The sequence below is a fragment of the Vicugna pacos genome, chromosome 8 (assembly GCF_048564905.1).
Source record: "Vicugna pacos chromosome 8, VicPac4, whole genome shotgun sequence".
NCBI classification, from domain to species: Eukaryota; Metazoa; Chordata; class Mammalia; order Artiodactyla; family Camelidae; genus Vicugna; species Vicugna pacos.
The window spans coordinates 70,714,330-70,726,767 of NC_132994.1; the positions used below are offsets into that span (position 1 = coordinate 70,714,330).

At 34.7% G+C, this 12,438-nt stretch overlaps 1 protein-coding gene and 1 long non-coding RNA gene across 5 annotated transcripts in view; one reads left to right on the forward strand and one right to left on the reverse strand.

Annotated features, from left to right (window-relative positions):
- The window catches only part of SERAC1 (serine active site containing 1), a 60,733-nt gene that overhangs the window by 29,804 nt on the left and 18,491 nt on the right, over positions 1 to 12,438 (reverse strand). For 2 of the 4 annotated variants that reach the window (XM_015246654.3, XM_072966117.1), the window contains 5 exons: positions 10,182 to 10,279; positions 7,911 to 7,947; positions 5,691 to 5,827; positions 3,230 to 3,319; positions 2,001 to 2,132 (listed from right to left, as the gene is read on the reverse strand). In XM_015246654.3, the coding sequence (XP_015102140.1) occupies positions 2,001 to 2,132; positions 3,230 to 3,319; positions 5,691 to 5,827; positions 7,911 to 7,947; positions 10,182 to 10,272 (487 nt within the window). In that variant the 5' untranslated portion in view covers positions 10,273 to 10,279. Of the gene's footprint in view, positions 1 to 2,000; positions 2,133 to 3,229; positions 3,320 to 5,690; positions 5,828 to 7,910; positions 7,948 to 10,181; positions 10,280 to 10,479; positions 10,519 to 10,811; positions 10,896 to 12,438 lie in introns of those variants that run through there. The other 2 variants (XM_072966119.1, XM_072966118.1) reach the window with 2 other exon arrangements.
- Positions 601 to 2,226, forward strand: LOC140697780 (uncharacterized). Its single transcript, XR_012075106.1, has 2 exons — positions 601 to 788; positions 1,955 to 2,226. It is a non-coding gene; the product is annotated as an uncharacterized lncRNA (long non-coding RNA).

The window sequence follows — 12,438 nt, forward strand, 5'->3', positions numbered from 1 at the left end:
AACTATGTTGTTTTAAAGATTAAATGAACAACTTAATTTTTAAACTACAAGTTTGTAATTCAGAATTTCCCATTTTTTTCATAACTACAACTGCATTTACAATACCAATTAAGTTAGCTATCCAACACTTCCATGACTGAACTTATAAATTCTCAACATATATTTAGCTAGGTATATCACAATCTAACCTTTTTGAAAAAAAAAAAACCTCAAATATGTGAACTGATAGGTCAGAACCAATTTAATTTCTTCTCCTTAAACAAAATAATTCCAGCATTCAAAAGCTGTTTCGATCACTACTCAAAAAACCTGAGGTTGTGTTTAGATCTATTGTCGCCTGGTAACAGTATGGTGCTTTGGCATTCAGTGATGTTCATGAATAATCTGAGGTTCCAGATGGTGGTACTCTTGTTTTAGCCTTCCTGATTTATATATTGCTATAAACTGTGTCCCTCCCAAATTTATGTATTGAAATCTAATCCCCAATGTCATGGTATTTATATGGAGACAGGGCCTCTGCGAGGTGATTAGGTTGAGATGGTGGAGCCCTCATGATTGGAATTAGTGCCCTTATTAAAAAGACCCCAGAGAGCTCTCTCCATCTATGAACCAGAAAGCAAGTCCTCACCAGACACCAAACCTGCTGAGATTCCTAGCCTCCAGAAACTGTGAGAAATAAACCATGTCTAGGTATCTTGTTACAGCAGCCCAAATGGACTAAGACGTATCAAAAACAAAACTGTAACCACTGAAGGAGACATTTTTAATAATGGCACTTTGTAACTTGGGTGAGTTCTTCAAGAGTCAAGTGGGGAACTTTTTCAAAATCTACGTACCAGGGCTCCACCTTTGATTTTTATGACACAATGAAAGTCTGAAATGCAGTCCTGGAAGGCAGATTTTAAAACAGATTTTTATTCTAAGTCTCCACTCACATTAGGTAGGCTTATTTTTACATTGTAAGTTATAATTATAGCCACCAATCAATCAAATTAACTGCTATGGAGACAGAGATCTTATTCTGAGACTAAACTTTTCTTTGAAAACGTTATTCTTTTTCATTTGTTTACCCATTTTTATAAGATGACTCTACTGACAGAGTGTACTTTAGTCCCTGTACTCAGAGCAGATTTGAGCTCTTGCTCATGTACTTTTACTGTACAACTTGTGATTTTAAATACAATTAAATATTTTAAATCTTCCTTAAAAAACAATATATACACACAAATGAGAGACATTTGACTATTAGTATTAGTGCCAAATAGATTGTAAAAGTGAAAGCAAATATAACTTTGGTGCAGCCAGAAAATAAAATATTTTTCATTAAACAGGAATCAAAAGAAAATGCAAACACAACATTAGGCCATAATGATCAGAATCAAGAGTTTCTTTAATCACAAATAACAAGCTTATACTGTACAGCACAGGGAACTATTTTCAGTATCTTATAGTAATCTATAATGAAAAAGATTATGAAAACAAATATGTGTATACATAAGTATGACTGAATTATTATGCTGTGCACCAGAAATTGACACAACATTGTAAACTGACTATACTTCAATTAAAAGAAAAAGTGTTTCTCTAATCAAGTAAAAGTTCATTCTGGCAGAAAGTTATACAAACATATCTAGTTTTGTTTCAAGAGTGTTTTTAACCAAACATATCTGGATACCAGGCCAGCAGGTTTTATACTTTATCACTGGCAGAGGGGAAGGTATAGCTCAAGTGGTTGAGTGCATGGTTAGCATGCACGAGGTCCTGGGTTCAATCCCCAGTACCTCCTCCAAAAATTAAACCTAATTACCTACCCCCGGCCAAAAAAAAAAAAAAAAAAAAAAGAAATACTTTATCACTGGCATTTCTTTTAAATGTTTTGAAAATTTTTTTACATATATTAATATTTCCTGAATTATTTTCCTTCCTTAATATCTCCTTCCCTTCTCTTTAACAGCAGAAGGCAAAGGCGGACTATGTTCAGAGGGCCTCAGCCTTGTTACCTTGCCAGTGGTGGGTCTCTGACATCTCCTGCACAGCCTGCAGTCGCGCGGCTCTGTCCTCGGACCTGCTCTTCCTCAGGAGCAGCCACACAGCACACTCATGATCTTCTACGTCAACTGTGCTAAAAGTGTCTTTGCAAAAAGAAAAGGAAAAAAGACAATGTGAATAGTTAAAACAGTATTTTCATCCTCACATTTAAGATGGTAATAAATATTTGAAACCTACCCTAGGAAAGTTAAATCCATTTCTACGTGCTGATAATAAGTAATAGATTTGTTCTCACTTCTGTCATATTATCTTATTTATTAAGCATATTATGCGTGTGCTTTTGTTTTATATATTATGTTGCTTTCACACTGCAGTCTTTTTTTGGTTTTTTTTGGCTCCTTTTCCCCAAAGAACTTTTTATCATGAGAAATAGCAAACATACAGAAAGATTATGAGAATAATACATTAAAATTCACATGCTTATCACAACTAAAATTAAAAAGTGTTATTATTTTGCTACATTTGCTTCATCTATGTAGTTACGTGTATACTTTTTTCTAAGCTATATGAAAGTTGCAGAAACAATAACATTTCACCCTTTCACAGTTCAATATGCATCTCTTAAGAAAAAGCCTGTACTTCTTCTGTATAATCACAAAGCCATTATAACACCCAACAATACTAAAAAAAAACTTCCAAATCATCCAAAATCCAATCTAACTCCATATTCAATGTTCTCCAATTGTCCCCCAAGTTATCTTTAGAGCTGTCTTTTTTAAAGCCATGACTTGATTAAGTCTTTGTAGTACTTTAATTCTAGAAAGTTTTTCCACCTTTTCTTTTTCATGATGCCAACTTTTTAAAGAGATCAGATCAGCTCTTTTATAACCTGCTCACAATGTAGATTTGCCTGATTATGAAATCTACATTTGTGATGCAGTATTCTTATTATGAGAAAGCACAGGAATGATTTTCTAACAAATTTTAAATTTTGAAATATTCATCAAGAGGGTATATTTAGTCTCAATATTTATTTACAACTATCTAACATTTGTGTATCCACAAAGATAGAAACTGTCCAAGATATCAATCCCTAAAATTAAATATGTCCAGAGTATATTTTTACTCAATTTTCCACAGCTATAATAAATGTTAGTATAAGAAATGGAAAAAAAAAAATCTCAGGTTGATCATCAAATGTCTTTCAGATCACTATCCAAGTTAAATATGTGATGCTTACCAGCAAATGGGCCCCGTAACATCCTGGCTGATGTTGCCAATACTTTTCTTACTGCTTTGTGAAGCTCTTTTCTTGCCTGGTAGGTGATTCCTAAAATGATTACAAACTTAAATAAAACCAAGTACATACTCTTAATGCTATGCTCCAATACTTCAAAGAGAAATATATAAACTCCAATTTTTTCAAAAAGAAAATATAAAACAGCATCTTTCTTTTTTATTGTCATTATTTTATTATCTTTATTGTTTCTATCAAACCAACCAAACCACTATGGGAACACATAACTCTAGATCCCAAAGTAAGACTGCTTTCCTAGTCAGGGAAAAAGTAAAAACAAAACAAAGGCAAAAACACTAGCTAAAGCTAACAAAAATCCCCATATACAACATAAGATTAACTACATTCAAGAAAATGTCACTTAAAAATATCCCTCTCAAGTGAAATTTGGAGATACTATACTAACTAACGACATTAAGCTTTACTATATGGGTAAATCTTAAGCTATAAAAATTATCTGTGTAACTGAAACTGTAACACACCACAAAAGTATGTGGAGATACAGGAAGGTGAAATAACAATAAATACCAGGAGGAGGGAGCTCGTAGACAGGGGAGCAGCAGAACCTGCCCCACTCAGGGAACACGTGCTCACAGGCGTCGTTACGTGGCTGACAATGCAGGAGAAGGCAGCTGTAAACCTAGTGTGATGACTCACCAGGATACCTGTATCCTGATGAAAAGATACTCCTCTGCTCTAAAATTTCATGTTCACCAAGCAATTGTCTGATTACTAATTAGGTTTCCATGTGACCGAATGTTCTGATAAGTAAAGACAGGTTTTCCAGCTTTTACAACAGATATTTTTCCCTCTGTAAATACGGTGGTATTCATATTTATGAATCCATCTCATGAGTTTAGTGGCATAAATAAATCCCTCAGAGGAAAAATATCTCTGAGCTAAGTGACAAAATCATGTTTTTATGCTTCCTAAACTGAAGACCAGCCTTCCAAACTGACAGCCCTCATGAAAATGTGGAAGTCCAAATGTAGACTAAAATAGCTAGTTGGTCTTCACCTGACTTAGTTATAGAACTCCAAATTTGGGTTAAATGTGAAAGTCCAAAATTTGATCTTCAATTGATTCTTTAGGAACTTGGTTCTCACAGGGTTTGGTAATTCTTAGAGTAAACTGAACCTATTTTACTAATATTGTGTTTTAAATATTTATTTTTATTTTTAAAAGGTTTTTTCTTCCAGTTTCATTGCGATATAACTGACATACAGCACTCTGTAAGTTTAAGGTGTACAGCATAATAATTTGACTTACACACATCATGAAATGATGGCCACAATAAGTTTAGTGAGCATCCATCATCTCATATAGATACAAAATTACAGAAACAGGTGAGAACTCTGATTAACTCCCTCAACAACTTTCATGTATAACGTAACAGCAGCATTAATTATATTATGTTGATAATTATATTTATTAATGTTGTACATTACATCCCTAGTACTTATTTATCTTATATCTGAAAGTTTGTACCTTTTGACCACCTTCATCCAATGAATTCTCCCTCCTTGTAACTCACCCCTGCCTCTGGTAACCACAAATCTTGACTTTTTTTTTATGAGTTTGTTAGTATGCTTGTTTGTTTTTGAAGTATAATTGACCTACAATACTGTGTTAGTTCCTGGTACACAACATAGCGACTCCAAATTTCTCTACATTTCAAAATGATCACCACGATAAGTCCAGTTATCATGTGTCTGTCACCACACAAAGGTGTTGCATAATTACTGACCATATTCCCACGCTGTACACTTCAGACCTGTGACCTATTTATTTTGTAACCAAAACTCTGCGCCTCTTAATCTCGCTAATTCATTTCTCTCCTCCCCCTACTCCCGTCTCTCTGGCAACCACCTGTTTGTTCTTCATAAAAATGATTCTATTTCTGTTTTGTTATGTTTGGTCATGTTTTATTTTTTAGATTCCACATATAGGAGAAATCATACAGTATTTGTCTTTCTCTATCTGATTTATTTCACTTAGCATGATACCCTCTGGGTCTATTCATGTTGTTGCAAATGGCAAGGTTTCATTCTTTTTCACAGCTGAGTAATATTTCAGCATGTGTGTATACACACACGCACGCACACACCTCATCTTCTTTATCCATTCATCTATTGATGGACACTTACATTGCTTTTATATCTTGGCTATTATAAATAACGCTGCAGTGAATAGAGGGGTGCATACATCTCCCAGAATTTTCTTCAGATAAATACTCAAGGTGGAATTGTTGGATCATATGATGGTTCTATTTTTAATTTTTTGAGCAGCTCTACAATGTTTTCCATAGTGGATACATCAATTTACATTTCTAAATACTCATTTTTAAATTCAATAACTAGCTTCCATTTTTCACAAAGATGGTATTACTTTACCATAAACTTACCAGGATTTTCTCTTTTATCTAAAGAAACTGTGTGCACATATATATATGACTTCATTTTCTCTCTTTCTACCACTTGAGTATCTAATGTCAAAGACTTCTTCAGGGCCAGAACTTCATATGTAATAAATAAAGAACCTCTTAAAAAGAAACAAAAAATTCATTATAAATATGTGATCTAAATATAACAGAGGAGCCACACTTTTTTAATTAAACTTTTCGTAGAAACTTTTCTTTCTTTTATATTGGAAAACATAATATATATACAGTAATACACATATAACATATATTATATATATATATGTATAAATGTATACACGTATTTCAGCTTAGCAAATAGTAATAAATACCTGCATTATGATATCCAGGCAAAAAACAAAATAGTAACAGTCCCCCAGAAGCTCAAGTGTGTCTCTGCCTGATCGTGACCCAGTTTCATCTCTATAGCTGATTATTATTCTGATTCTTATTATAATGTCATCCTTGCTTTTCTTTATAGTTTACCACCTTAACATGCACCTCTGAACAACAGAGCTTAGATATGTCTGTCAGTGAATTTCACAGGAATGGAATCACACTGTATGTATTCTTTTGTTCAGCCTTCTGTTTGTGAGATTCATGTTGTTTGTCAGATACATGTTGTAGCATGTATCTGAAGTTCATATGTTTATATTTTCATATGGTATGTGATTCATACATTGCATGGTTATACTATGATTTATTTATCTGTTCTAGATTTATCTGTTTTAGATGGGCATTTAGAGGATTTCTAGTTTGAGTCTATTACAAATAATGCTGTTACACATCTTATATATCTACACTGTATACATATGTGTATGTTCCTCTAGGGTACATATCCAGAATATTACAGCCTTTCTGATAGTATGTATATTGTTCAATTTTACTAGATAATGAATGCCAAACTGTTTTTTCAAAAGGATTGGCTAATCTTTACTCCTATCACCAGCATATGAAAATTTCTCCTCTTCTAATAGTTATACCTAAAATCAAATTTTAAATGTGAAATACGTTGTTTGTTGTATACCCCAAAATGCAGGGTTTTTTTCCTCCTAATCAAATTGACCTACACACTTCCTAAGTTCCAACACAAAGGCTGCACTCTGTCTGGATTCAGAGCTTAGAAACAACAGTTGTATTAACCCTGATCCTGAGCTTCCCACCCTGAAGCAAAAGCAAGTACAACAGAAAGGCCAGACACTGGCCAGCACCAACAGAATGGAAAGAAAGCTCTCAAGAATCCTCTCCTTTCTTGGGGATCTATCTGAGCAGCCAAAAAGAACAAATCTATTCAGTATTTTTATCACGCTTTCTATGAAAGACAAAATTCTTTACTAGAAATTGTGACTAATTTTCACTATATTCCTGAATATAATTATGATATAAACAAAGAAATTGAATTATAGAAAAGAATATATATTTATCTTTTGCCTGGAATGAGTCAAAGAAAAAAATTATCTAAATGTGTTTTGCCTTAACTTATAATGTCATGGAGAAATGTACATGTTTAGATAAAATGCCAATTATATCTCATTTATCATTTTAGCACCTAAGAGTTGATTTTATATTTATACTAATGAAAAAGAATATTAACAAAAACACTAGAGCAGCATTAGACATACACTTAACATACATATCCCCCTCGCCAAGAAAAAAAAAGGAAAGAAAAGAGAATGGAAAATAGCAATTTTCAGAAAGTCACTCCATTCATTAAGCATGTGCCTCTGAAACAGGATGAGATGCAAGACGTTAATCTATTGGTTTTCTCAGTCAACCTCAATTCCTTTCATAAGAACTTTATGGTGATTTAGAGGATTTTCAAAAATAATTTTAACTACAGTCGATTTTTACCTTCTTCACCTTTTCTATAACCTAACATACAAAGTGATTTTACTTGCGTGAGAGCTAATTAGTGAGTGCCCACTCTGTACATGCCAAGTGCTTTCCTCAGAGCAACAGTGCCAGGTGGGTAGGATCCCCATCATATACTTGGACCCAAGAGAAAACACTCCTCAGGAGCTGAAGTAACTGGATCAAGACAACACTGAAGTGGCAGAACCAGTGATGAAGCAGTGACAAATCCACACGTTTATAGATTCCAAACCCTATACCCTTTCACTATCCCATGCTACCTATAAATCACTTCCATTTAGATTTCAAACAATAGTATATGAACCCAATTAATATTTCACGATTGACACTTACCCTAAAATAAGTGATCCAGTAAACTTTATTATATTTCCTTCAAAAAGAAAGGAAAAAAGTTAACTCAATGAGTTTTATTTTCAAAATATGATAAGAAATAGGCAATAGTGTAAGTCTCTACCTATGTTATACATAACTGGATTACAAGTTCTTGGTATTTTTCCATTAATATAATCATTTGCTATTAACACATGGCTTACTACCTTCAGATACAAATGAACCAATAAACACTGAGTAAAATAACACAATCTGTATTTCATACTCATTCTCATTTCATACTTATTACCCACTTCTACCTCTTATTCTGCCATCCCCCATCAAATCAGTAAGACACCCTTGTTTTGCTGCACTACGATATTGCCAGGCCTATAGTGCTTCCACTGAATCTAATGTCCAAAGGGCTAACTTCCCCTCTGAGTTTTCAGTAGTTCACAACCAATTAAATGAAGGAATAGGGAGAATTATCCCTATCACTACCTAAGACCGTATTAAGGGATCAGGTTTGTGAACTAGGGATACAAAATGATTCTTCCCAAAGTAATTATGTTATAATTGGTGCTTAAATGCCATATATAGGTAGTCCTATTTAAAACATAGATTATATTCTACAAGTTTATTTATAAATTTTTTTGTTTGGAACTTGGAAAACCTTTTTTTTAGTATTAAAAAAAAATTCCTGGTGCCAGACACAGCTAGTTGCCTATCCAATACACATAAGACCCTTAAATTTTACTAACACAACCTGACTATTATCTAAAATAATTAAAATTCCCAGACTCCTCTGCAGCCAGTGCTGTCTGTGCAACACAGTTGTAGCCAATATACATATAAATGTAATATATCTATATAGATATTTGGATATAGATGGAAATGTATAGGGAGAGATCCCTTCCCAAATAAAAAGACAAAGCTTCATAACATGATTTTTGGCCTTTCTGCATTCTTGACATCCTCGGATTCAGCAACCATCTTGTGACCAAGAGAACAGTAAAGATAATAAGAGCAGGAAGACAGGAGAATTGCTAAACTGCAATTCCTGCCCTAAACTGTTATGTAAGAAAAATGAAAAACTTACTAATTTCAGCCATTATAGTCAAGTTTCTGTTACATGCACTGAACACAATCTTAACTAATATATTACCCATGATGGTTAGGTACTCAGGGCACTCCATAAAAATCTATGTAACCTATAATTTATTGGATGTATAGAGGTAGCCCTTTGTTCAGAGTTTCAATTTATGCTTCCAAGAACACATTTCTCCTCCCTACTGAGGGATGAGGAACTTTCCTCCACTGACTTCCCATGCATTAGCCAAAGGAGACAGACATTCCTTCCAAACTCTAGGACCTAGTGGTTCCAGAAGAGAAAAGAGGACAGCTCTAGAAAGTCTGCAGGGATGAGGTAAGAAGTTGTGACACACAGGGCCTCCTGATTGTGAAATCCCTCTGGGACATTTTGTTTCCTCCTACACTGCTACCACCTATTTCTTCTTATAAAGATGTTTCTTTTTTACTGGGCCCTGAGAATAGAATACAGACTCAAGGCCTTTTCTCCTACCCTGAAGTATATTCACTACTATGGAGTCTGTTCTGCTAGAAATGATGATTAGAAAAGCTTCCTTTTTGTTCCCACTTTTCTTTTCTATTTTTAAAATACAAAATTACAGAATTTTCTAAATGAAAATAATCTATCCTAAAAACTGATCTCTCTTAAAGATCAAAAAGAAGCTCCATGGGGACAGAGACTTTGTCTTATTCAATACTGTATCCTCAGGGCCTAGTAATAGTAGCTGGCACATGACCCAGGCCAATATTCTCATTTTACAAATAAAGATTAGTAACAAATAATATAAATAAAATTTTACAAATGAATGTAGTAGATTAGTGCTAGATCCTAAGTTCCTGTAAGTCAAGCAAAACATCTTCCTGGCTCACCACTGAATTCCCAGCACCTAACACATGTGCTTGGCTCCGTATTTTATAGGAGCTTAATAAATAGCTGCTGAATGAACATGCAGTGGTCCTTAAGTTGACTTTGGACGGATAAGTATGAATCTGATGGGAAACACAGGGGAGGGAAAAGATTCTTAAGAAAAAGGAGCATGCATGGCTCTGAGCCTACAGATCTGTGGTGAACCTATTAGTATAGAAAAGACAAAAAAAATCTGAGATTTATTACGGGTTGTATGTTTTTGTGGACCACCCTGGAAACTTACCCACAATTCTATCACTGTTTCTGCAAGAAAATGTTGCTGTTTAAACTGTACTCACTGATATCTCTCCAGTACGTGTTGTTTTTTGGCGGAGAAGTTGAGGTTCCCATTCTTCTGCAGCAGATGACACAGTAAGCAGCCAGGGACATTCTGCGTCTAAATAGAACAATCATAACAAATTCAATTTAGCACCTAATTAAAAACATTTCCTTTAACTATAAGAACATGTCACAATCACAGTAGATTGTCCATAGAGTTAGATTTTTCAAGACCTGGAAAAAACTTTTCAATTAAAAACATTTTTCCCTCTCTTAAAAATTTAAAGCAAACATATTAGAACAGTATTTTGCTAGTACCTTGATTATTCTTCTTCAAACTGTGTCCAATTGTGAACACTGATCAGTAGGAAACAGGAAGAGATTATTAATCAGAATATCAACATAGGAATTAAAATTTTTAATGTCTTTTTGGGGGGGTCTTTCTTTTTTTTAACTTTTTCATTGATTTATAATCATTTTACAATGTTGTGTCAAATTTTTAAAATATATATGCATATAGATAGGTATTTATATTTATCTTTGGTGACTGAAGGCCCTACAGAAATGAAAAGCAGCTCCGAACAGAAGATACACTTAGGACCTATGCAAGTGTTTAGCTTTTCTCCAGCTCCTTCAGGATGGTACCCAACCTGGTTTAAAATCTTTGAAATTTAATTGTTACTTGTTGGCATCCTGTCAAAGAGAGATGTTGTTTAACTATTTCATCACTAGCCCGTCGCTCAACTGTTTCATCAACTGAGCAAAGATGATCTAAATATGATGCAATGTGTCTAGAACAACTCAGTATTCTAGAATCATACCAGATTGTCTTTGGATGAGACATTTTTTCCTTCTTTTTTCTTTTGCAATAAGGGAAAAGAAAGAAGGTGTCTTAAGGATCTCATGTGAGAAACAGTCCTTTGGTTCAACATTAAAAAAACTTCTGGCAGCTTTACAGGGATTAGGGGGGAGATTGCTCCATGTATATGTGTTAGAAACATCTATTAACCATAACCCAAAATAAAAACGTTTAAGATTTTTTCTTACGATTCTAGTATATCAACTGTTGACCAGACAAACTAGTTTAGGCAACAGGTAAACTTACAAGAGGTCACTGCTTTAAAGGTCATTATTTCTTACTTTCTCACTTGTTTAAAGGGTTGCTGCTACTTCTCTCAGAGACATAAGGATAACGGTAAAAATTTTGTAAAGACAGCAAAGAAGTAGGGTCTTATAAAACCAGGGCAGAATGCAGTGTAAACTACTTTAAGAGTTCATGTATAGATCTGCATTTCAGTTTACTACATGAAAACTTCTGACTGAAACAAAAATGCAGAGCAAAAATATCTATGCTCCCTTCAATCCTGATACCTATGAAGAGCGGCCAACTGTAAAACATTATACAAATATTGTTTACTATTACTTCCCTGGCCTAAAAACCTTCACCATATTAACTTAAACACACCACCCCTCTGCAGGTTTCCCTCCCACCAAGCCCTGGGTATAAATCCGAGTACACTGGAAATTTACTTCCTCATCTTACTTCACTCCAGATTTCCTCAGATGACATCACTGGCCCTTTCAGCTTTTCCCGTGGAGAATAAACGTCCCCATTTCAAATTCTCTTAACTTTCAACTCTCTCGGTATCTTGACTGTTTCCAGTGCTCATCCTTGCTTTCCCAGGAGGGAGCAGCCATCCCATGGTGGTATGTCCTTCCCCGCCCAGCCCCAACTCCAGGGGCATCACTTCAATCTCTCTCTGCCTGCTCCGTCAACATACTAGAGTCCTCCTCTTTCCACTATCCTGCAGCACTAACCCGAAACATGTGCTTTCTCTGTGCCTACACTTGGACACCCAAAGTGGGGGGATAAAAGACAAACTGCGAGTGGGCTCTCGGAATGATTTTTGCTGCCCCTAATCAGTTCTCTTCTCATCCCCACAATGACTGCTCTAAACAATCCACGTACTCTGCCAAGCATCCTACCCTACCTCCATCCCTCTCAAACGATCTTGTCTCTTATTTCACTCAAAAAATTAAGACTATAAACTCCCTCAGTTTCTGCCTCCATAGCTACAGGCAGGGATCAATCCAGGTATGGAGGAAATCAACATTTATTCAAATGGTGTGTGTGGGAAGGAGGTGCTTTAAAAAACCCCACAAAATCACAAACATCAGATTAGGTACTAAAATGAAAGTGATTTAGAATGAGAAAAGATTCAATAAATAACTGGAGTCTTAGAAATTTTAATGCCTTTCTTTTGAGATTCATTGGGC